The sequence below is a fragment of the Symphalangus syndactylus genome, chromosome 11 (genome assembly GCF_028878055.3).
Source record: "Symphalangus syndactylus isolate Jambi chromosome 11, NHGRI_mSymSyn1-v2.1_pri, whole genome shotgun sequence".
Classification (NCBI taxonomy): domain Eukaryota; kingdom Metazoa; phylum Chordata; class Mammalia; order Primates; family Hylobatidae; genus Symphalangus; species Symphalangus syndactylus.
In genome coordinates, this window is record NC_072433.2 from 17,554,628 (window position 1) to 17,580,573 (window position 25,946).

The window sequence follows — 25,946 nt, forward strand, 5'->3', positions numbered from 1 at the left end:
GGGCACAGGCAACACTGGAGTGGGGCCTCAATCTGAGTCAGTCCACACAGCAGGGCTGGGGCTGAAACTCTGGTGCATTTCAACATTTCACATTTCAAATAAAATGGCTGGCCTTCTGGGCACCCAGGACCTCTGCTAACTCACTGACTCTGGACCCAGCCTGTTGCCCGTGGCACTCCCACCTGGACTCAGAAACACACCCACCCCACCATCCTAGCCGCAACCATAGCAGCAGGCCCACTACCCAACTTCCCCTCAGGCTTACCGCCTGATTCTCTTTTTTTTTTTTGAGACAGAGTGTCATTCTGTTACCCAGGCAGGAGTGCAGTGGCGCGATCTCGGCTCACTGCAATCTCTGTCTCTCGGGTTCAAGTGATTCTCGTACCTCAGCCACCCAAATAACTGGGATTACAGGCATGTGCCAAGCCCAGCTAATTTTTTTTTTTTTTTGTATTTTTAGTATAGACGGGGTTTCACCATGTTGGCCAGGCTGGTCTTGAACTCCTCACCTCAAATGATTCACCCACTCGATTCTCTTTTAAGGTCAGTTGGCTTATCTTTGTTTTGAACATGTGGCTTGACTTTGGTTGGAACCACTGCCTAGGTTTAGATGGACCCCACAATCTGCTTTCCCCTCTAGTCAGCTGCCTGACTTCTGTCCAGACCTCATCCCTATCTCCTGAATCTCCTAGTGGTCCATAACCCCATTTTCTCATAGAAGTCACCACCTGAGCTCTGTCCAAGTCCACAAGCAAAGCTCCCTATAGCTGTGGCCTGGATTCTTCGCTGGTGCATCACCTGAGATCCCAGTGTGTGTGTTTTTGTTTTGTTTTGTTTTGTTTTTGAGACAGAGTCTTGCTCTATCACCCAGGCTGGAGTGCAGTGGTGCAATCTCGGTTCACTGCAACCTCCACCTCCCAGGTTCAAGTGATTCTCCTGCCTCTGCCTCCTGAGTAGCAGGGACTACAGGTGCCTGCCACCACGCACTCCTAATTTTTGTAGAGAGGGGGTTTTGCTATGTTGGCCAGGCTGGTCTTGAATGCCTGAACTCAGGTGATCCACCCGCCTTGGCCTCCCAAAATGCTGGGATTACAGGCATGAGCCACTTCGCCCGGCCGATCTCAGTGTTTTAATGTGAGTCCATCACCTTCTTTTCCCAGTGCTCTGCTACGTGAGTCCCATGCAGACCCACTTCCCCACGGGCTGTTCCTTGGGTTGCCTCACCTCCACGCTCACCCACCTCAGGAATCCATAGGGCGCAGCTGACGTGCACCCACTTGGTCCCACTTCTGGTGGGCTTCAAGGCTCCTCCTCGCTTGGGGCAGAGCAGGCACTTTGGCTGGACACCCAGGGCACACGTCCGGCACAGCCAGCTGCCCGTGGGCACCTTGAGGATCCCGTAGCATGCCTAGGAGAGAGCAGGGTGGTCAGCGGAATTGGCCAATCTGTGTCTGGTCAGCAGTCAGCTGCATTTGGTCCAGTGCCAGCCCCATGCTACACTGCTACACAGCCTCCAGTCTCTGGCACGTACACCTTCTGAGGAGTTACAATGCAAGGAAAGAAGGAAGGGCTCCTGGAAAGCCCTCCTTGGCCTGCTTGTATGCCTGAAATGCCACCATTTCAGTCCTCTGTGAACGGGTTCAGGTCTGCCCTCTGCTGGGAGGAGAGTCAGTTTAGCCGGAGGTTCCTAACCAGCAATAGACTTTAGGAGAGTCCAAGAATCCCCTTAAGTTGAATACAAAATTGGGTGTGTACTTCCTGGAAACAAGTCCCAGAGCCCTCATATTTCTTACACAGGGACCCATGAAGAAGGCTGCACCCCTCTATGGCTTGGGTGAGACACATGAACCTAACAGCTGCTGGGTATAAGGGATGTGTTTGTTTATATGAGACTTGCACTGCCCACCTACCTGCCAGCCTGGCAAAGTCCCTACCTCTGAGCTCCCCAGGGTCTATTCCAGCGATGATGCATAAGGGCAGCCTCAAAATCAGGGCCAGAGTGGGTTCACTAGGTCCCTGTCAGGTCCGTAGTCAAGGCCCAGAGATACTCAAGACCTAGAGCCTTGGGCCCCAAACCAAGGAGAGCCTGGCCAGGCTGCACTGGCACATAAAGCCAGTAATGGTGACAAATACATATAGCCCTTACTAGACCGTTCTAAGCAAAGACCCACAGTAAACAATTTAATCCGTGCAACAATCCACTCTTATTTATGCATAACTGAGAAAACACAGGTCCAGAGAGGTTACAAAACTTGCCTAAAGTTACATAGCTTGTGAAGGGCAGAGCCACGATTTGAAATCTGGCAGCTTTGCTCTCGGTCACAGCAGTGGGCTGCCTTTTAGTAAATTCAAGACACGAGGAGCAGAGGAGGAGGGGCAGGGACAGGGTGCAAGGTGGAGAGGGTCTGAGGGAGGCTGATGGGAGAGTGCAGAAAGCCAATGGGCTTTGGCTTGAGTCTGGCCAGCAGGTCTAAGCCGAGGGGCCCTGGGTGCACATGGCACCACGAAGCACCCTCACCATTCCCTTCCTGCTCCTTCTTAAGGGCCTCTGCCCACAGTGCCCCTGGAGAGCCAAGTGGGGGTCTGCCAGGCAGTGTGTGTATACATGGCACAGGTGAGGATGACTGGGGGGTCTGCCCACCTGATGCACACAGACGTTGCACTTGTCACAGAAGACCATCTCGTTGCCATCCTCGCCCTCAGGAGAGCGACACACGTCGCAGACAACATCCTCGTCGTACTCGATGCCCAGCCCCTCCTGCGTCTCGATGGCCCTGGCCATATTCTGGTGGCACAGGGTCTCCAGCTCCTCCAGCACACGCTCTAATGTCAGCTCGTCCAGCTCCGGTCTCTCTGTGAGGAGGACAGCAGGGCATGATGGTGTTAGGAGCCCAGCCTCCCTTGAGCTTTGAAGAGGACTTGGCTCCTGGAGTCGCAGGAATTCAGGGCAGATGTCTGGGAGAGTTTCTGCCCACCCACTGTGGGACCTGGGAGAAGTAGCTCCATCCTCTGAAAACTGAATGGTCTGGACCATCCCATCTCAAAGGCCCCTGATCTGTCCTGGTGTTCTGACTTTAGACAGCCTGCCTGTGACCACAGGGACACATGTGTACAATTAACATGGAAGTGTCTCTGGGATGCGGCCAGCTCCACGGAGAAGGCACTGCTTGTGCTGTGTGTATGAGGGGACCTCTGAGTGTGGCTGAATAGGGTCGAGTTAGCCGTTCCTGGGACACATTAGTGGGCTCCGACCAGGTGGCCCACACCTCCTGACCCCAGCCCCATTTGCCATCCTAGACTCCCCTGCATGCTCACTTACTCTTCATGTAACATTCATGCTTACCACTATAGTCCCAAGAGCCCTGTAACTGATGTGCTATTATTGCCCCCCCCCACCGATAGCTGCAGAAACTTCAGGTGGCAGAGAGACACTAACCAGTGAGGTCCCCATTCAGTAATGCAGTATGGACACTCCCTCCAGATCCATGCCATACCATAGCCCTGCCTGGGCCACTGCTCCTCTCGGGATGGGGAGAAAACCCTCCCTGCCTAGCCCTGATCCCATTTTTTTTTTTTTTTTTTTTTGAGACGGAGTCTCGCTCTGTCACCCAGGCTGGAGTGCAGTGGCGCGATCTCGGCTAACTGCAAGCTCCGCCTCCCGGGTTCACGCCATTCTCCTGCCTCAGCCTCTCCAAGTAGCTGGGACTACAGGCGCCCGCCACCACGCCCGGCTAATTTTTTTGTATTTTTAGTAGAGACGGGGTTTCACAGTGGTCTCGATCTCCTGACCTCGTGACCGCCCGCCTCGGCCTCCCAAAGTGCTGGGATTACAAGCGTGAGCTACCGTGCCCGGCCCCTGATCCCATTCTTAATGCAGTGGTCACCTACCCATCTCCTTAAGCTCCGAGTTGATGAGCTCCAGCCAGTAGGCGTCAATCTCGTCCAAGTCATAGCGGCTGCCCCCTGGCCAATCAGGCTGGGAGCCCTCAACAAGCGTGGTGCTGCTCGGGGATGCCTGGGCAGGGGGGCCTTCCAGTGGTGGGAGGATCCTAGAAAATCAAGACAGGATGTCACGAAGGGAGGGGCCCTCAGCCTGCTGCCCTAGGGTCTCCAGGGAGCTGACCAGTCCAGCTAAGGAGCTGATGGACAAGTGTGCTTTGACGCCACACAGGGCCCATCTCCTTCCGCCCCCTCCTTAACTTCCTCCTCCACCATCTGCCCACCCTGCAGAGACTCAGACGACTGTAGGTGAACAGGCAGCACACAGAAGACCCAAAGGGCAGTAGGGCACAGTGGGGGATGGGAGTCAGGGCTGATCCACAGCCTTGCTCACCCCATAAACATCCACCTGCCCAGAGCTCTTCCCACTTCCTGCCATCGGGGTAGCTGGGCCTTAGCTAAAGCCCCGCAGTTTGGATCTAACCCTGCTAGGGGCTGTAGGAGGTATCCTATGTGCCATCATGGGCAATGCCCTGTGCCAGCAACAAGTGAGGTAGTGCCAGCTGGATTCTAGGTCCTTCGGCATACCCCTCAAGGCTGCAGACAAGGCAGGAGTTGTTTACGTACTCTCAGAAGCCCAAGCCCCCTTTATACCAACAGCCTGAAAACTCCATTGACTTGAGTAGAACTGAGGCCACGTCTTCTCTGAGGTCAGGAGGAGCCCTACGTGGTTACATGGCTGCGGCCCAGGGTTACCCTTTCCAGACAAAAGGTCCACATGCCACCCTGCCCTTCTCCCAGGTACAATGTCATGTGAGCAGTGAGTGTCCTGCTACACAGTGTTACCCGGCCCCACCACCAAGACAGAGGTCAAATCCCCTTGGATACAAAGATGTGCCTGCTGCAGTCCCAGGATCCCTCCCCAGCTCAGCCTTCCTTTGTAGCCACAGCTCGGCCACTGAGGCAGCTTGGAGAGGCCTGGCTGCAGGGTGTGGACTCAAAGTCCAGCTTCACCACTTACTGTGTGACTCTGGGGAAGCCACTCAACTTCTCTGGGCCCCAGTGTTCCCATCCCCCAAAATGGGTTAATAATAATAGTACCAGGCTGGGCGTAGTGGCTCATGCCTGTAATCCCAGGATTTTGGGAGGCCAAGGCGGGTGGATCACCTGAGGTCGGGAGTTCGAGACCAGCCTGACCAACATGAGGAAACCCCATCTCTACTAAAAATACAAAATTACCCAGGAGTGGTGTGTATGCCTGTAATCCCAGCTACTTAGGAGGCTGAGGCAGGAGAATTGCTTGAACCTGAGAGGCGGAGGCTATGGTGAGCAGAGATCGCGCCACTGCACTCCAGCCTGGGCAACAAGAGCGAAGCTCCATCTCAATAATAATAGTAATAATAATAACAACAACAATAATAATACCTACCTTATGTGGTTGGTGAGAGGATTAAATGGATTAATGTTTGCAAAACTCTTAGGAAAGTGCCTGACACACAGTAATCACTGTGTGTGTGTGTGTGTGTGTGTGGTGTGTGTTTTATGTGATGTGTGAGGTGTGTGTGTGGTGTGTATGTGTTGTGTGATGTGTGTGTGTGTGCATGTGGTGTGTGTGGGGTGTGTTTTGTGTGATGTGTGAGGTGTGTGTGTGTGTATGTGTGTGTTGAGACCTTGGGATGTTACTCCTCTCCTGAAATGGAATATAGGGGGCATTTTGCCTCAGGAGGGCACGGTTTCCCCTTGGCTCAGCTGTGTGCCGCCCCTCAGTTCCTGATGCCAGTTCAAAAAGCCAGCTCTTCCCACCCCCCACTGGTTGCCATGGTTATTGCTTCGGAGCCTGGCCTCCATCTGGCCAGCTCTGCCAGGGCGGGGAGGCCCCTTACTTGAGAGGCGTCCTGGGGTCGGGGGCAAGGCTGCCAGAAGCTGTGACTCAGCGCTGACAGGGAGGGAGGGGCAGGGCTTTAGATGGCCCAGAGACATGGCAGAGCTGTGGCGAGGGCTCCTGGGCTTCCCCACCACCACACCCAATGTCAGCAAAAAGGGCGGGAAGGATGAAGGAGACGGGGAGGCAGGGGCCCAACCCAGGAGAGAGAATGGCCTCCAAGCCAGGAGGAAGGCCTATATAAGGTCGAGGGGGCACGGAGAAGGGGAAGGGGCTTGGCACCACCTTTTCCCACACAAGAGGCCCACATGAAAGAAGGTCCTAGGTCATGATCAGGGAATGACCACACCCCATACTAACAGGTGATTCCATGTGGAAGCAATACTAATACCCTTGGTCCAACACAATTCTGCCTTTCCCCATGAAACTGTTACTTGAACAAACACATTCTTTTAAAAACGCAGCCTGTAATTTGGTTGTGAACCAGCTTTGATTGTGCCCTAAGCACATGCTGAGTGGGGGTGTCCGGATGCCCACCACTTCCTGGCATAACTACCCACATCTGCTTGCCTGGTCAGCAGCCACCTGGCCAAGCCTCTTGGGATCAAGATCACTGTGCTCCTTCTGAAGAGCCAAGGTGAAGGGACTCACAATCAGAAGGTATCTGCTGTGCTTCCTGGGTCTCTCCTTTTCATCTGTTTGCCCCCTTCTGGCTCTGGCTCTGAGGGAAGCTCTCCTACCAGGCATGGACTGACCTGACCCTAGGCCAAGGCCTCACCCTCAGCTGTAGCCAGGAGGACGGAGGTCAGCTGGGAGGAGGGTATCAGCTGGCTGGGATCTATGGGAGGGGAGGGGGTCTTTACCCCAGAAGACCAGACGCACACCAGAGGTGGGTTCTGCCCTGGCTGAGACTTCTGGCCCCAGTGAGGGGCAGGACAGGCCCTCACTCAATTCAGTCTGGAGAGGGGTGAGACAAGTGCTCATTGTTCAGACAGATTTCAGACCATGAGGTGGGCAGACCCACCCAAAGGCCAGGGAGGGAGAGACAGAGGGGGCCTGAGGTGGCAGCTGGGGGAGGGCAGCCAGAACCAACATACTGGGATGAAGGAGGCACAGGGCTCTGTCTCTGGGCCTCACAGGGGCAGCCCAGGGCTTGCTCCCGGGGCCTTTGATTTCCTGGCCCAGCCCACTAGGCCCCGGTGGCCATGCAGGAAATTCCCCAGAATTTCTCAACTTCCTCATCTATAAAATGGGGACAGTTATATGTAGTTTGTAAAGCTAATATGATTGTTAAATGAGAAGATGAACACAGGCTCAGCATAGCAAGTCCTCAAGAACAGGGTTTCTCTAACAATTCTGACCCTGGCGGCTACCAGGCAGCCTTCCAGATGAGGGCTGTGCAGTGGGAGGTGCCAGGAGGACGCAGTGGCTGGGCTGGAGGGAGACAGCAGCAGAAGAGGCGTGGAGATGTCTCTAAGGGAGCACTTCCCCACCCCCAGTCCATCCTCTCCAAAGATCACGGACAGGCCGGGAGTGCCCGGCTCACGTCAGCTTAGCACAGCCATGCCTATGCTGGGAATGCACCTCGTAAAGCCAAAGCAGCCAGAACACGTGCTCTCCTCTTGATGTCAACAGATAAAGCACCCTACAGGCAGACCGAAGCCAAGCTACTGGTGTGGAAACATCTGCAATTAATTACCCAGGCCAGGAGATGTTTCCGGAACCAACTGACACTGACATCAAGTAGAGAGGACAGACCGCTGGGCCAAGCCTAATCAAGACTGACCTTGCTCTGCCCACCTGGTGGCCTGCCCTTCCCCCCGTCACCCTGGCACTGGTACGTGTGGCAGTGACCTGGCATGCATATTCTCACTTTTGGAGAGGCCTGGGTCACCCCGATTCTCCGAAGACCCCAAACAAGTGTTAATAAACACTCAGCCATCAGGAGTCACTGGAACAGGATTGCCTGCCCCCTCCCCTTCCAATCCCCACAGATCACCCTATTGGGGCTTCGAGTCTGCTGTGCCTATGATCCAATCATAGGTGCAGCTGCCAGGAAACGAGGGTGCCAACGTCAAGGGAGGTAACAGCTGTGATCTTTGCCCCAGGCCTGGTCTACATGGGATCAAGCAAGAGCCACGAGGCTGCCCAGGCCAGGAGTAGACAGCCAAAACCCCAAGCTGCCCAGACCAGGCAGACTGGTGGGTGGGGGAGGCCAGGACACAAGACCCTTCTGCCCTGAGACATGACTTGGAGGGTTTCCCAGGTTGCATAAAGAAGCACTTGGCTGAACTCCGTAGCTGGAGGCAAGACCCAGGGCCATGTGGCTACCTCCTGACAAGAGCGGCCAGGGGTGTCTCTGCCTCATGAGACCAGAAGAGTATAAAGCCCAGAGGACTCATCTCTGAACCAGCCCTGGCAGGGGAACCTACCCAGAGGCCGGTAATAGCAATGGCTTCCTGAGCATCTGCTGTATACCAGGCACTTGACTCCCCCTCTAAGAACTCCCGTAAAAGGTTCAAGAAGTCCAAAGCATGGCTTAAGGCCGGGCACGGTGGCTCACGCCTGTAATCCCAGCAATTTGGGAGGCCAAGGAGGGCGGATCATGAGGTCAGGAAATCGAGACCAGCCTGGCTAACACGGTGAAACCCCGTCTCTACTAAAAATACAAAAATTAGCCAGGCTTGGTGGCACGCACCTATCACCCCAGCTACTCGGGAGGCTGAGGCAGGAGAATCGCATGAACCCGGGAGGCGGAGCTTGCAGTGAGCCAAGATCGCACCACTGCACTCCAGCCTGGTGAAACAGCGAGACTCCATCTCAAAAAAAAAAAAAAAGAATAAAAGAAAAAAAAAAGCATGCCATATCTCTCTCTTAAAGACTAGTGAAAAGTCTGGAGATTTCCCTGATCAGAACTGCTTTGGGACTGGGCATGGTGGCTCATGCCTGTAATCCCAGCATTTTGGGAGGCTGAGGTAGGAGGGTTGCTTGAGTCCGGGAGTTAGAGACTAGCCTGAGCAACATAGCAAGACCTTGTCTCTACTAACAATCAAAAAAATTAGCCACGTGTGGTGGCATGTGCCTATGGTGGGAGGATCACTCGAGGGTGGGAGGATCACTTGAGGCTGGGAGGTCGAGGCTGCAGTGAGCTGAGATCGCACCACTGCATTCCAGCCTGGGTAACAGTGAGACCTTGTCAAAAAAAAAAAAAAAAAAAAAAAAAAGGCCAGGGCCAGAGGCTTATGGCTGGCTACCTGCAATCCCAGCATTTTCGGAGGCCAGCCAAGGCGGTGGACAGATCGCTTGAGCCCAGGAGTTCAAGACCAGCCTGGGCAACATGGCAAATCCCCATCTCTACACAAAACATGAAAATTAGCTAGGCATGGTGGCATGAGCCTGTAGTCCTAGCTACTTGGGAGGCTGAGGTGGGAGGACTGCTTGAACCTGGGAGGTTAAGGTTGCAGTGGGCCAAGATTGCACCACTGCACTCCAGCCTGGGGGACAGAGTAAGACCCTGTTTCTAAAAAATAAAAAAAGAAAGAAAAAAGAACTGCTTTGGGGCCCAGTTTGGATCAACATTACAGAGTGCTTGCTGTGTGCCAGGCCTGGTGCCAAGTGCCTTCCATGCGTCATTTCATTCCATTATCTCAACATTACAACTGCATGAGTAGGTTAGTTATTGTTAGCATTCCAATTTCATAGATAAGGAAACTGAGGCCCAGAGAGATTACATTTCTGGTCTAAGGCCACATTGAATATGAGTGTCAACAGGAATGCAAGCATTCTGGCTCTATAGCCAAGCCCGAGCCCAACCCCCTAGCCTCTCAGTTAAACCGCCAGTATTTCTGGAACATTTCAATGGTTTGTTGGAAAAGGGAATGTAATACAGAATAGAGATTGGACTAGAAAGGAATTCCAGGACTGGCAGGTCACCTACCTGGAAAGCGGCCTCCCCTTCCTCCCCTGTCCCAGTGGCCCCCTAGCCTGGGCTGCCTGGCTCACCTCACCACGGGCTCTGGGATGGCCTCTGCCCCGGCAGGCACCTGCACACCTTTCTCCCATTCCTGTCGCCATGGGTCTGCCAGGATGTAGTAGTCATCCGGGCTGAGCTGGTATGAGTCCGGGATCTTCATGGCTGTGATCAAGTCTGTCCGGAAAACCTGTGAGGGGCAAGAGGGGAGGGAGTGACTTCAGACTGCCTCAGGGCAGTCTGCCCCACAGGCCAGAGGAAGAGGCAGATACATGCAACTCAAGTGGACATTCTGCCTGCGCACTTACAAATAAGACGAAATAAAAGCAATCAGCATAATAAATAACATAGCTCTGAACTCTGCACATGTCTTGTGTCCTGGCCTCCCCCACCCACCAGTCTGCCTGGTCTGGGCAGCTTGGGGTTTTGGCTGTCTACTCCTGGCCTGGGCAGCCTCGTGGCTCTTGCTCGATCCCATGTAGACCAGGCCTGGGGCAAACAGAGTTTGAGGGATAGATGGGAGTGGACCTATGAGAGAAAGAGAAGGACTGGCAGAGAAAGGCAAAAATCAAAATAAAAAGAAGAAAACCTCAGAGGACAGAAAGGCTAATGTGAAAGCAATACTGATGGCCAGGGTGGTGGCTCATGCCTGTAATCCCAACACTTTGGGAGGCTGAGGTGGGAGGATTGCTTCAGGCCAGGAGTTCAAGACAGCCTGGGCAACACAGGAAGATCCAGCCTCTACAAAAAATTAAAAAATTTAAAAGAAAAAAAGGGGCCAGGCAAGGTGGCTCACACCTGTAATCCCAGCACTGTGCGAGGCTGAGGAGGGAGGACTGTTTGAACCCAGGATTTCGAGACAAGTCTGGGCAACATGGTGAAACCTCATTTTTACAAAAAATTTAAAAAGTAGCTGGGTGTGGTGGCACATGCCTGGGGTCCCAGCTACTCCGGAGGTTGAGGTGGAAGGATTGCTTGGGCCCAGGAGGTTAAGCCTGCAGTGAGCCATGATTGCACCACTGCACTCCAGGCTGAGTGACAGTGAGTCCGTCTCAAAAGATCAAAACAAAATAAATAAATAAAATAAAATAAAAAATACTGCCATTATGTGACTGTTCAAGACATTTCTACTGAGGTTCACAATCATGTTATCTATCTGCACCCACAGACACAAGTGGAGGTGTAAAACAGCACAGGGCGCCAACCCCAGGAAAGGCCTTATGCAAACCTTATGCAAACAGCTGGGGGACAGCCGGGGCTTAGGGCAGCCTAGATAGTGGCTTCACATGAGCTGGGACTTCCAAGGTCCCTCAAGAACAAGGACACTCTCGTAACTCGACAGGGGCTTTGTGTGTGTTGGGGGAGGGTAGGAAGGCAGGAAGGATAGGGTTGTCTTCCTTCTTAATCAAGCCCAGCCAAACCCCTCAGAGCAAAGCCATGAGGGGTCACACCCTGGTCACACTTACTCACTTGGGGCAAACTGCTCTTCCCAGAGTTTTGTCTGTTGCTCCCACCTCCACCCCCAATTCCACCTCAGAACAAACTCTAAACTCTGCCCCGGCTGGCACTGGCAACGGCTCCTGCCCCAGTCACCTGATCCCACTGCTGTGATCCCCCCACAAAGCGCTATTGTGGAATGTGGTGGCACCTCTAGACACCATGTGACTTGCTCAGGTACCAACTTTCCCAGTGATCATCATCATTTGAGAATCACAAGTTAAAGAAGAACTCACATCACTGAGACAAGAGAAACCACTTCAAGGAGTACTCCAGGCCTCAGACCAAACTCCAACCCCACATTCCTCCCTGGAAAAGTCAGCATCCACCGCTGTGCCCGGTGCTAAGTCAGTTCACTCAGCCTTCTGAAGGCTCATGACAGACAGATTCAGTGGTAACCTCTGCCTGCTATGTGCACCTCATTTGAATCTAGGTCCAAAACCACAAGGAGAACACTGGAATGGATGGACTGAGGGGCCTGGAAGCAGCATCTTGCAGAATCTAATTAACATCTGCATCTAGATGGAGACGGCCCTGGCTTGAAAAAGGTCAAGTTTCTTGAAGACTCTACTTGCCAATATAATTTAATTGTTAAGACTAACACCCTAACATTTAATTAGGGTGCCAGTGTGAAAAAATTAAAACCAGATTACAATTAAATGCTAATTAAACAGAAGATGGAATGTGGCTAAGATTTCACAGCCCAGATAATTTGCATATCTTATTAGCAAGTAGTAAGACAGCTAATGCAAGAGGGCACACTCAGGCACTGTGTGTTTTTAGGGGGCCCTTCAGTAGGGGCCTGTGCCAGCGAAGGTCTCTGGAGACTCTGCTGAGCTCAGCAGGGCTGGGGCTGGGTTATTTCCCTGTGGGCCCCAGCACAGGAGCTGGCAAGGAAAAACTGACCCCAAAGTGATTCATAACTGCCTCAAAGTTCTCCCCACCCAAGCAAGCCAAGTGCTGCATCATCCCAAGCCCTGCTGCTCTGAAGCCATGGAGAACCACCCACTTGGGACAGTGCATCATTCTGCCCCAGAAATCAACCCTACAATAGCCCAGTGTCACTATGTGCCCTCTAAAGAGGCATAGGTGGGTTAGAAACCTTTTGCTGTTCTCTCATCCTGGGCTGTAACTTTCTTTTTTTTTTTTTTTTTTGAGAGAGAGAGTCTTGCTCTGTTGCCCAGGCTGGAGTGCAGGTGCACAACCTTGGTTCACTGCAGCCTCCGCCTCCCAGGTTCAAACGATTCTTCTGCCTCAGCCCCCCAAGTAGCTGGGATTACAGGTGCCCGCCACCTTGCCTGGCTAATTTTTGTATTTTTAATAGGGGGTTTCACCATATTGGCCAGGCTGGTCTCGAACTCCTGACCTCAAGTGATCCACCCACCTTGGCCTCCCAAAGTGCTGGGATTACAGGTGTAAGCCACCCGCACCTGGCCTAGTTTTTATATTTTTAATAAATACGGGGTTTCACCATGTTGGCCAGGTTGGTCTCGAACTCCTGACCTCAAGTGATCTGCCTGCCTCAGCCTTCTAAAGTGTTGGGATTACAGGCGTGAGCCACCGTGCCCAGCCCTGGGCTGTAACTTAACTGTCGCCTCCTCAGGGATTCCTTCCTGATCACCAACTGAGGGAGTGCCGACTGCCTTTGAGCCACTTTCCATCCCAGCCCTGCCTCATTTTCTTTCCAGCACTTACACTCGTGAAAAGCACCTGGTCGACTCACGTTGCTGGCTTCTTGTCATCTCCCCTGCCACGCCTTGTCCTACTGTCGGCTATATTCTCAGTGCCTGGCACTGAATACGAGGGCCTCCCTGGGGAATTTTCTGATGAATCTGAGGCCCCTAGCTGGCTCCTGGCAGTGCTTTCTGAATCCCCATAAACAGGGTGAGATACTTCATGGATATACCCAGTGGCCAAAATCCCCAACCACATGGACCTGAACAAGCGCCTCCGAGCAACAGGCAGCCTTTGTTCTGCTGGGCTTTAAGCTCAAGGACCAGCATTCAGCCCAGGCTGGAGTGGGTGAGACCAGAGTGTCCCACCACACCAGCTGGTAAGACGTGGTCCAGACCCAGAACCAGGCCTGGCAGTGAGAACTCAGAGCAGGAAGGGCTCCCAGGGTCAACTTCAGAGTCCCTTCCCACTACAGTTAGGGAGATTGAGGGAAGACAAAAGAGTCTCGTTCCAAGACAGTTCCACGTTTCATCCTGGGTCACACAGGGAGCAGGTGGCAGACTGGACACTACAGGCTCTAGCAGGCAGGAATCATGGACGCACAGGGAGGGCAGCACTGTCTTAATGGTGTCAGCCCATGCTTGGAGAGACTGTATGCAGAGTGACACTGTAAGCGCTGTTCCTGAATTAATCTATTATTAGCCCCTCCACCCACTCTGTGAGGTAAGTACTACCATCATCCCTATTTTACATTTGAGAAACCTGGGACTCGGGTTAGTTAAATCACCCACCCAAGGTCTACATGCTGGAAGTGGCAAATGATCCCAGGCCAACACAACTCCCGAGCCACGCAGCCCTCCCTGCCCCTTTTGGCCATGTGCTCACTGCCTAATGCCCTTGAGTTAACTTGATGCCAAATCAGGTGACTTCTCCAAGGGTTGAAATATGCAAAACCAACTGTGGTCTTTGTAAGTTCCGAGGCCTCCAGTCGCTCTCCACTGTCCTCTCACTGTGCCCAGACTGAACTGCAGAGCCAATGAGGCCCTGTGACCACACAGATGCACTTGCAGTCTCCCAAGCACATTTAACCCTTTGCACATGGGAGAACACTGCCTGGGACACTACTCCCTTGCCAGAGTAAAGCTGGCACACTTCATCCTTAAGGTCTTAGTCCAGCCCACATCTGCTCTAGGAAGCCTTCCCCAATCCTAGGCTGGGTTTTGGGCTTTGTCTGAAATTCTACGGCCCCTGTATTAGAATCTCCTGTTTTTTTGCCATGTCTTCCCCACTATAAGGGGAGCTCAATGAGGTCTGGCTGAGCCGCAGGGCTGGAGCCCAGGAGTGCAAGCAGGGTCTGGCACATGCTAGGTGCTGAGAAATCTTGAATGACTCAAGATCCTTCCATGGGCCAGCCACCTCCTTCTTTGGTTGCTGTCCAAGACTACAGCTGGGTACTCCATGCCTTCCAAAGGAGCCTCTGTGCATTTATATAAAAACTGCCCACAAATATGGCAGCCAATTGTAACCTAAACATCATTTTGTGTTGAATTTCCAGGAGGTAGGCTTGGAAAAGGCTTAAATGTTCTCCTAAAACTCCTTTGAATGATTTATGAAAACTAAATAAAGAATAAAATGGACACTGATGAACGAGAAGCCTTGCTGTGGCAAGAAAGTTGGAAGCTGGAAAACAAGCAATTTTCTTAGAATGTGAATGTTTACTATTTTTCTCTCTTTTGGCAGAAATTGACAAATTGTCTTTAAAGGTCTGCTGCCTAGCAACCAAGTTCTGCTGAGCTACTTGGGAGATGTTAATTGTAGCTTCTTCAAACAGTATGAAGAAATGTTTAAAGGCCTCAAACTCTAATTGAATCACCAATCTGAGTGCTAGGGGTGCCAATGTAGCCCCGGAGGGGGCTAAAGAATCTGCTCTGCCCAGATGTAGGGACTCTGCTCCAGAAACACATCACGTGGCCTTGTCTTCACGTCTTTTTCTGAGACTGCAGATCACAACCATTCAAAAGTCTAGCTTTCTGTACCTATTTCCCTAGGAAGAACTCTGCAAGAAAGCAGAGCACGAGTGACCTCTAAAAGCAAATAAAGATAATGACAAAAGGCAACTTTCACTGTGCACTAACCACATGGCCAGTAGACACCAGGCTACAAGGTTTAATATACAATCTCAAGATTTGTAGCTAAGACTTGAACATTTCATCCTGGGACTTTGGTTCTCTGCTTCCTTTTCTCAAGGGGTGAATTACTGTATCACAGAGTATTTCAAACTAAGAGGCACCAAGAGGAAATTTAGTTACTTAAGAGAAAAGCTCCAGCAGTTATCATCACACTACAAAATATAATTACTTGTGTAATTATATATGTATATATAATTTTTTTTTTTTGAGACGGTGTCTCATTCTGTCACCCAGGCTGGAGTGCAGTGGTGTGATCTCGGCTCACTGCAACCTCTGCCTCCCAGGTTCAAGTGATTCTCCTGCCTCAGCCTCCTGAGTAACTGGGATTATAGGCACCTGCCACTGCGCCCAGCTAATTTTTATATTTTTAGTAGAGACAGGGTTTCACCATCTTGGCCAGGCTGGTATCGAACTCCTGACCTCAAGTGATCCGCCCACCTCAGCCTTCCAAAGTGCTGGGATTACAGGTGTGAGCCACCACGCCTGGCCTATTTGTGTAATTACATTTTTAATGTCCATCTCTTCTAATAGTCAAGCTGCAAGGAGACAGGGACTGCATATGTCCTGTTTATCACTGTTCCTGCTTTTGGCACAGTGTTTGACACACAGCAGGTACTCAAGAAATGCTTGTGGAACAAAAATTAGCCAGTTATGGTGGCTTGCCTGTAGTCCCAACTACCTGGGGGGCTCAAGCGGGAGGACTGCCTGAGCCCAGGAGGTAGAGGTTGCAGTGAGCTGAGATCAGGCCACTGCACTACAGCCTGGGTGACAGAGGGAGACCCTGTCTCAAAAAAAAAACAAAAAAAACAAAAAACGAAATGCTTGTGGAAAGAGTCAGTGAACGAAATAATGAATGAATCCCAGGATTTGTATGAAGTATGACTAAACTATAAAATTTCCTGCCCTGTCTTAGCAGGGAGAGAAGAGGCAGGAGGCTGGTGAAACTGAGAAACTGGTCTTGGTCACTGTCCCAAAGCCAATTAAATGGCTTTGGCCAGGACAATCTCTCCTGGACATCTGTCTACACCAAAAGTCCCAACGTAGAGCTAGAAGTGGTCCCTTCTTCCTCACCCCTCAAGGAATGTTTGAAGGTCTGTACTTAAAGAGCCAACCTCATCACAATTGTTTTCTGAGCACCTCATCTCATTAGAAACAACGGCTAACAGAGAAAGGTAATTGCCCTGTTAAGGCATGTCAGGTATTATGTTAAAGTTTTACATATATTGTGGCTCCTAATTCATATTACCCCCGTTTTACAGATGTGGAGACTGAGATTCAGAAAGGTGAAAACACTTGTGTGAGGTCCCCACTGTCCTTTAACCACAGCGATACTGCTTGCAAGACACAGAGGGCTCTTCTTTTAAAAAATCTTTTCTGGGCCAGAACCTGATAAAGAGTGTCCCAGCCAAGAGCAAACTTATGCAGTTAAAATTCAGTATAAAACATGAAAGAAGGGCTATGAGAATAGCTACCCCCTGTCCAGTCGTGTTTCAAGCTACCACTAGGCTAAGTTCGTAAGACACTTAAAAAAAAAAAACAAAAAAACCCACTCAACGTCTCTTTCTTTTATTTTCATGAGGATAACAGCACTTCCTGCTCTTAAAGAGAATTTATTACACACATTTCTTTTGCAAGACAAGTCCCAGAGGCCAGGAGGCCCTTCCAGCTGGCGGAGCAGCAATGTTTCCAACTATAGAAGTGGATCCTGCCCCCCACCCCAGAGGAAGGCAGTGTGAGTCTCAGAAAGCAGGCGCTTAGCCTAGCGGAAGGGCTCGCCCCAACCCGCCTGCCTCAGAGGGTAGCAAAGGAACTGCTGGTGGGCTGGAAACTTGGCTCAAAACCACAAGGGCAAGCACAAAACCTTTTTTTTGGATTCTCCTGTTTTATCTATCAAATTATGGGTATTCTGCATTTTACTGTACCATATGCCTTCATTGTTTTACTATAAAATGGCATTTCAAACATCTGGATAACACCTCTGCTCCTCAGAAGGCATCTTATTTACCCTGTGGTTTGGAGCCCCAACACAATCTGGCCACCCCTGTCTTTACCCTTCACCCAGGGTAGAAGGAGGATTCCATTTTTAAAAGCATGGGTTGAGCTGAGAAGCTGCATCTCCACTCGCTGCATTTTCTTGGGGAGTGGGGGGTGGCACTCCATATAGAGGGACTTTCAAGGACACTGGGTCTGGGGAACACCCTCTTGCTGGTAGCAGAGGCTTCTCTCAGGCCCCTTCCCCAGGGACTAGGTGCTACACATTGGTGAAGGGCCTCGGTGGTACATGCATGTACAAGGGATGTACTAATTTGTCACCAGAGCCTATAGAGGAGCTGACAGCTGAATCCCCACTCCCACCATCCAGGCTTCCAGCTCAGGGTGGCCTGCTTTACCCGACACTCCCCACCTCCTGCCCCACTCACCTCTGGGGTTCCCTTCACCCCCCAGAGCTCCATGAGTCTCGGGAAGGAGTCACATCTACAGATCATCAACTCCCTGGGAGGACCCAGGGCAGAACTATATAATAAGGGCTCTGAGGCTCACTCGCCTGGGGTCACAGATGTCCTTGGGCAAAGCCTGGGCGTTTTGGCAAAGCCAGGCTGCACCTCCCGTAACAGACACCTTCCTGTGTAGCACCTGCATCCTGCTGACAAAGGACAAGCTCCCCAGGGACAGGGCCTGTGCTTTCTGTCCCCAGCACTGAGCTAGGCCCACTAGGTACTCTTGAGCACTTGCTGATTTTGATCAGCATCAGCAGCTCCCGGTCCAGAGACCCAGGCCTCTGCCCACTGGCTGACTTCTGGGGACTCTGACTTCCTGAAAATGCAGCTTTCTACCACAAGACAGCCTGCCTGGGGAAACCCCCACCGCTTGGCCTGCCCTTCCGCCTGTGTCTCTGCCCAGGCCAGAGGAGGACACCACCTCAAACAGTAGCCCCGCAAAACATGCGGCTGGCCTCCAGGTCTCTCCCAGAACTGTCCTTCATACCTCTGGCAAGTCAGGGCCGGGGCAAAAATTTGTTAATCCCCCAGCCCCTGTGAGAAGGAGATGGAGTGGTGGACTGCCCCCACCCACACTCTGTGACGTTGTTTAGATCTTTGAACCAGGCTGGAGAGCCTCCCTCCCTCTCTTTCAACCTAGCCACAGCTTCCACTCCCCACCCCCTCAAATATACTCAAAGCAGCTCCCAGGGAACAACCAAGCCAGGAACTCCTGTCTTAGGCAAAGGGAAGGGAAAAGTCTATGGCAGTTGTCTTTTTTTTTTTTTTGCTTTTTTTGTTTTTGAGACAGAGTCTCACTTTGTAGCTCAAGCTGGAGTGCAGTGGTGCAATCTCGGCTCACTGCAACCTCCGCCTCCTGGGCTCAAGTGATCCTCCTGCCTCAAACTCCTGAGTAGCTGGGATTACAGGTATGCATCACCATGACCAGCTAATTTTTTAAATTTTTTTTAGTAGAGACAGGGTTTCACCTTGTTGGCCAGGCTGGACTTGAACTCTTGACCTAGGGTGATCTGCCCGCCTTGGCCTCCCAAAGTGCTGGGATTACAGGCATGAGCCACTGCGCCGGGCCTATGGCAGTTGTTCTTAACCCTGGATCCCAACAGGAGGTCTTGTTAAAAAAGCACAGGTACTAGGGGGCACAGTGGCTCACGCCTGTAATCCCAGCACTTTGGGAGGCCAAGATGGGCGGATCACGAGGGCAGGTCGACTAGCCTGACCAACATGGTGAAACCCTGTCTCTACTAAAAATACAAAAATTAGTCAGGCATGGTGGCGTGCACCTGTAATCCTAGCTACTTGGGAGGCTGTGGCAGGGGAATTGCCTGAACCCAGGAGGTGGAGGTTGCAGTGAGCCGAGATCACACCACTCCACTCCAACCTGGGCGATAGAGTGAGACTCCGTCTCAAAAAAGAAAAAAAAAAAAGAGTACAGGTACTGGCCAGGTGTGGTGGCTCATGCCTGTAATCCTAGCACTTCCCGAGGCAGGCAGATCACTTGAGGTCAGGAGTCTGAGACCAGCCTGGCCAACATGGCAAAACCCCGTCTCTACTAAAAATACAAACATCAGCCCGGCGTGGTGGCAAGTGTCAGTAGTCCCAGCTACTCGGGAGGCTGAGGCAAGAGAATCTCTTCAATCCGGGAGGTGGAGGTTGCAGTGAGCTGAGATCACACCACTGCACTCCAGCCTGGGGAACCAAGTGAGACTCCATCTAAAAAAAAAAAAAAAAAAAAAAAAGGCCAGGCATGGTGGCTCATGCCTGTAATCCCAGCACTCTGGGAGGCCAAGGCAGGCAGATCACCTGAGGTCGGGAGTTCGAGACCACCCTGACCAACATGGAGATACCCTGTCTCTACTAAAAATACAAAAATTAGCTGGACGTGGTGGCACATGCCTGTAATCCCAGCTGCTCGAGAGGCTGAGGCAGGAGAATCACTTGAACCCAGGAGGCGGAGGTTGCAGTGAGCTGAGATTGTACCATTGCACTATAGCCTGGGCAACAAAAGCAAAACTCCATCTCAAAAAAAAAAAAAAAAGATATAAGTACCTACGGTGCTACTCCAGACCATGTAAGTCAGAATACCTGGGGTGGAGTGGTATTAAAACAATAATCTCTGCTCTGTGAATTCCATCAGATTCTCAGAGATGTGTTCCACAAAGGGTTAAGCACTAACAATGGCTACACCACTTAGTGAGCCAGGCAAGGCCAAAAACTCATTGTGTAAATTATTATCCTAGCTCCCTAGGCCAGGCTCAGGACTTCAGGGCCAAAAGATAGACAGTTCTGTTGGGATGCCATAGGCAGCAGAAGGCAGCAGGCTGAGTTTTCAGGGGCAGCTCCACCTTTTCCTTCTACTGCCTTAAGGAGCTCCTTAAGGAGCTTTGCGCACTTCCACCAAAAATCCTAGCCCAGCCTCCCAAGAATCCCAGGGCCCATGCCTTCAGCTGGCAGCTCAGAGGCCTGCACTCACTCCCCTTTCACTCTGGCTGAGGGAGGGGCCAGCCACTGGGCAAGGGCCAGATGGGAAGCTGGGCCTCCAGGCCTTAGCCCTGTCCAGGGTCCTGACTCCTGGTCAAGCGCTTTCTTCAGCCCCGAGGCACCTCACTTGCTGTAGAGTGCCCCTTGACTTGCGCCCTTAGGGTGCACTGGGAAAGGGCAGCTCCTGAAAAGTCATCAAAGGGCATCCCTGCCTATCCCACCCAAACCCAACCCCAGCCCTTCCACAGCTGTTGGATTCACTGTGTCCCCCACCCCGTCACTGCCCACATTTAGAGATGAGGAGACAAGTGAACCACGGGTTCCATGGCTCTGCAGCCACCAAGGAGGGGGTTTCCACAGCACACACATCACTCCGTAAGTGTTCCCACTGGGGACTCCTGCCACACTAAGCAAACCACGTGACCAGCCTGACAGCCACCCCATAGGCTTCATACTCCAGGGGATTGAGTAGATGGGGCTCCCAGAACCCCTTTCACCAGGGTATCCAAAGCCCAGGCTCAGCAGACCATAAAGGCCCTGCCCAAGCCATTCACAGAAAGAGAAGAGAGCAGTCCGTGAGATTTAGTGCAAACATTCTCTGCCGCCAAATCCTCGCTTTCATCTCCGCCCTCTCATGAGCCAAATAACTTGGAAGCTTTCATTGATGGTTTCCTCTCTGCCCCAAGATAAGTTGGAATTTGTGCCGGCCACAGCTCAACCTTGTCACTTAGAGGACTAGGAAAACCTCTCAGGCTGCTCTCCAGCCTACTGTGGGAGGAAAAGCTTGTGCTGGGCAACAGTTCAAGGGTTCTGGGCAGGGAGGATTTCACTGGCCCTTCTACAGCCCAGGACTTGAGGTGGGGGGGTGTCTCCCAGGCAGACCTCAGAGCCTGCGGAGGCTCCTGGGCTTGGACCCAGGGCCATGTGGAGCTAGTCCCCAGCAGGGTTGGGCATCGATACTTGTACCATGGGTTTGACTATTTTTAGGTGTGGAAAGGTATAAAGGCTCTGGGCTGGAAAACCCAAGAGGCAGGGGAATTTTCTGCCCCATGCAAATTGCTCTTTCTTCTCAGCCTCCGCTGACACCTGTTTCCTCCCAGGCAGGCCTGATCCTGGGTGCAGATGGCAGCCTTGCGCCTGGGAGGTGGCCCCTCCTCCCACTGGAGATTGGAGGAAGCAGAGCAAGGGCAGGAGACTGGCTTAAGTTCCCCCTGGAGTCAAGGAGATAAGCCAGCCCTAGGAGCTCCCCAAAACTTCCCCATCCCACTTCAACTTGAACAGCTACGGTAAACAGGAGATAGGCGGGATTCTCGAAAGGCAGGTTCCTCATGTCTGAAATGGGCACGACAATTCTTGCCTTCCAGGATCAGGAAGGCACATAAAGGTAGCTACTGTTTTACTACTTCAACCACAGCAAGTGGGGAGTCCCTGTAGTTCTCAAGACTGGGGTGAGGCTAGGCGCAGTAGCTCATGCCTGTAATCCTGACACTGTGGGAGGCCAAGGTGGGAGGATCGCCTGAACTCAGGAGTTTGAGACAAGCCTGAGCAACACAGTGAGACCTTGTCTCTACTGAAAAAAAAAGACAAAAAAAAAAAAAAATAGCCAGGCATAGTGGTGTGCACCTGTAGTTCTAGCTACTCGGGAAGCTGAGATGGGAGGATCACTTGAGCCTGAAAGTTTGAGGCTGCAGTGAGCCGTGATTGCACCACTGCACTCCATCCTGAGTGACAGAGGGAGACCTTGTCTCAAAAGGAAAAAGGGAAAAAAAAAAAGACCAAGGGTGGGGAAGGTCCCAAACAACCAAGAGCCAGCAGGGCTCCCCAAGGCCCCACTGGCCTTTTGCTTCCTTGGCTGCACTTAAGCACATCCCATCCCCCTACCAAGCAGGACTACCCCAGGAGGGCAGTAAGAGTTTCAACACTGTCCCACCCCCACCTCTACCTCACCTCCAGCACTGCATTCCCCTCTCTTAACAGCATTCCCAGAGAAAACAGTGTCTATACACTACCCACCATGGGGCCATGGAAGTCAGGCTTGGGGGATGGGGCATCAGGTCTCAAAGAATCCTGCCCCCACCTCCCCAGGGGAGAGTCCTAGGGGAGGGCAGCTGCTGGAGGAGGCAAGGCGGAGTCCTTTTTCAGATGCAAGGCTCTGCGGAAGCCCCCCTCCAAGGGCTGGCTAAAGACAGTGGAGCCAGGACTGCATCTGTGGTGAGGGAGCATAGAGGAGGGGCCAGCATGGAGCAAAGACATCCTCTCCAACCCATGCCGAGGGCCCTGCTACCAAACTCTGGGCCTTTCTGTCTTTGGCATTGTGAGCTCCAAGGATTTAAGGTCTTGGCTAAATGACCTTGGGATCCTCACTTTCCTCATTTTCAACAGGACTGAGAAATTCTGAGCTAGTTTTAATGATTAAAAAGGAGCGTCCAGCCCCAGTGCCTGGCTACTTCTTGGCTGTAGTACAGTATCCTACTTAAGAGCCAGGATTGGCCGGGTGCGGTGGCTCACACCTGTAATCCCAACACTTCGGGAGGCCGAGGCAGGTGGATCACCTGAGGTCAGGAGTTCAAGACTAGCCTGGCCAACATGGTAAAATCCCATCTCTACTAAAAATACAAAAATTAGGCCGGGCACGATGGCTCACGACTGTAATCCCAGCAGTTTGGGAGGCCAAGGCGGGCGGATCACAAGGTCAGGAGATCGAGCCCATCCTGGCTAACAGGGTGAAACCCCGTCTCTACTAAAAAAATACAAAAAATTAGCCGGGCGTGGTGGCAGGCGCCTGTAGTCCCAGCTACTTGGGAGGCCGAGGCAGGAGAATGGCGTGAACCCAGGAGGCGGAGCTTGCAGTTAGCCGAGATCGCGCCACTGCACTCCAGCTTGGGCAACAACGCGAGACTCTGTCTCAAAATAAATAAATAAATAAAATAAAAATACAAAAATTAGCCGGGTGTGGTGTGCACACCTGTAATCCCAGCTCCTCGGGAAGCTGAGGCAGGAGAGGCATTTGAACCCAGGAGGCAGAGGTTGCAGTGAGCCAAGATCACGCCACTTCACTCCAGCCTGGGGAACAGAGCGAGCCTCAGTCTCCAAAAAAAAAAAAAAAAAAAAAAAAAAAAAAAAAAAAAAAAGAGCCAGGATTAAGACCCTCCATCTCTCCAAGCTTCGGCAGCCCCATCTGTGCCAAAGGCTTCTTCTGTGGTCAGTGCAATGAATACCTTGTGGCATTAGCACTGAAGACCTAAAAGAAGGAGCAATAAGGCCCTAGGGTAGGAGTTTTCAGGGACCCCAGGAAGGAGGGTCCAGGTGTCCAGGAGTCTACCCACCCCCAGTGCGCTTCTCAGTTGCAGAGGCCATAAACCTCTACCTGCTGTAAGAAACATCCCAGGTCAAAGTAAAGAAGCTTCAAATGCAAATGCCTGTGAAATGGGTACAAGGAACCTATGACTAATTGGATGGCTCTGAGAACCCCACCCCTTATCCCCGCACCAGCAAATCCTTATCACTCTTGGCTCGGCCTCCAAAATGTCACAAACCCTGCTGCTTCTCATTCCACTGCTACCACCCAGCTCTAAGCCACCACTATTTACCTGCTGGACGACTGCAACTCTCCCTTGTCTCACAGCGGCCAGGGGGAACTTTCACTAAAACATCAGGCTGTGTCATTACCCTTTCTGAGATCCTTGAAAGGCTTCTTCCCTTGCTTAGCTCAATAGAAACAGCTTCACAACAACCTGGAAGGCTGAGGGAAACTGGACCCTACTCCCCTTCATTCCACTCAGCCACGCTGGCCTCCCTCTGCACTGCCCGTGCCCTCTGCCAGGAATGCTCTGCCCCCATCTCCGCAGGGCAGCTCACTCTCACTCCCCACAGATCTCTGGGAAGCTCGTCACTACCCACCTCGGAGGGCTTCTTTTCGTTCTGTCGGGGCCAGCCCGACTTGGTGCTGCTGGGCAGTTTGGAGCATCTTGATGCAGATGTAGATGTCGCATGACCTGCAGAGAGGGAACAGTCCATTAGGGGTCCTGGAGGGCCAGGAACACCACCCACTCATGCCCAAGAATAGGAAGCTTCTAAGCAAAGCCCCGGCTAGAATGTTCAGGAGGGAGAAACCTCTGTGAGACCTAGTATCCCTGCTCTGGGCCTCAGTCTCCCCACTGATGAATGGGGACATGAAGCCTCCTCTACTCGCCAACCAGAAGGCTGGAGAAATCAAAGGCTGTTACTGGGGCTCAGTATTAGTTTAATGTGTGACCCCAGACAACTCCTTGGCCCTCTTTGGGACTCTGCTCAAAGAGAGCTGGAATAAAGCCTTTCATGCCCACGCTCCACCCTGCCCCAGGTTAGGTACTGTCCCAACACTCTGGGATGATGCCAGTGGGTATTCAGAGGCAGAGCAGGGCAATGGGAAGAGAGATGCTCTGAAGCAGATCCAGGCCACCAGCAGAGCCCTGACCCAGCCACTTACTAGCTTGTCATCCCAGGCAAATGACTCAATCTCGCTGAGCCTTAGTTTGTTCTTCTGTAAAATGGGGGCAAAAGAATAACTATCTTCAAAGGGCTGTGGTAAGGAATAAGTGACATCATGCCTGTAAAGTCTTAGCACAGTCCCAGGCACACAGTGATTCCTCAATAAACATTAGCTATAATTATTAGGGTCTAAGGCCCTTGCTGGATGACAGTGCTGTGGCCTCCACCCCTATGAATCAAAGGAGCAGCAAGATATAGGGCGACACTATGGTTTTGGCTGAATAGGAGTAGCAGCCATGGGTGGGCACAGTGGAGGGGGCTGGTGGGGAGCCTTGCAGGTACCTGGCCCTCTCAAAGGGTTCCTCTGTCTGCAATCAAGTTAGAAATGGAGGATGTGGTTTTTGGTTCTACTGAGCCAGGCCACAGGCAGCATGTTGTAGCCACAAAAGGCCAGATGCTGTGATCTCCTGCTGTAGGGAAGAAGGGCTGGCCAGGTGGGACGCCAGAGCCAGACTGAGCAAACAGAGCCCAAAGGACAACAAAAGAGACCTGGAGGTAGGGACGGGGCTGAGACCTCCTTGGCCATCCTAGTGGATCTACCCTTAGGCTTTTGGGGGGGCTGTGGAACTCTGGGAGCTAGGAGGGGCCTTGGCAAGCCCCCTAATCTTACTTGCTCATAAGTGTGAAGAAACAGGTCTAGAGTTGCACAGCTCCAAGCCCGGCCTCCTCGGCAGGGCAGCCTCTTCCTTAGCCTGGGCCTCCAGCAGGGCAATCATTGCTAGGTGAGATCTTCCTGGCAGCACAACCCTCCTACCCACAGCAGATGGAACTCCTTACTCCAACAGGCACAGGCAGGCCTGCCTTTCTGGGCACCTGAGAAGAGCTGCCTTATGACCTAGTACCAGAGCCCTCACTCTGCATAAACCTCCCTTCTCTTCTCCGAATTTCAGGGGAGGCTCCCTAAACTTCTTCTGCTGCTTGATAATACATTCCACGCACCCCTCCCCGCAACCATCACATCCAATTGACACGCCAATCCATACACAAGTCTACCTCTGGGATTCTATTGCCAAGATTCTATGAAGGTTGGGTGTCTTCATTGATTTGTTCAGCAAACATTTACTGAGCATCTACTATGTGCCAGATCGTAGCTGGGGATATAGTGGTAAGCAAGACAAGAGACCTCTTATCAAGGAGCTTACCACTGATTGGGAAGTGGTACTTATCCAGTAATTATGGTAAAAGGTGATTGGTTTTGTATCTGTTGTACACAGACTTTCTATATGGGCCTTGACTTAATGTATGCAGAAGCCCAGAGCAGAGCCGATCTGTTCCAACCAGAGCAAAAC

The 25,946-nt window shown here is 52.1% G+C and overlaps 1 protein-coding gene across 20 annotated transcripts in view; it reads right to left on the minus strand.

Moving 5' to 3' along the window:
* JADE2 (jade family PHD finger 2) overlaps nt 1-25,946 on the minus strand; it is a 57,902-nt gene that overhangs the window by 20,047 nt on the left and 11,909 nt on the right. For 18 of the 20 annotated variants that reach the window (XM_055299535.2, XM_063611575.1, XM_055299530.2 and 15 more), the window contains exons 3-7: nt 24,028-24,122; nt 9,824-9,981; nt 3,889-4,049; nt 2,642-2,853; nt 1,241-1,408 (exon numbers count right to left, since the gene is read on the minus strand). In XM_055299535.2, coding sequence (XP_055155510.1) covers nt 1,241-1,408; nt 2,642-2,853; nt 3,889-4,049; nt 9,824-9,981; nt 24,028-24,122 — 794 coding nt within the window. Of the gene's footprint in view, nt 1-1,240; nt 1,409-2,641; nt 2,854-3,888; nt 4,050-9,823; nt 9,982-17,571; nt 17,883-24,027; nt 24,123-25,267; nt 25,807-25,946 lie in introns of those variants that run through there. The other 2 variants (XM_063611580.1, XM_055299536.2) reach the window with 2 other exon arrangements.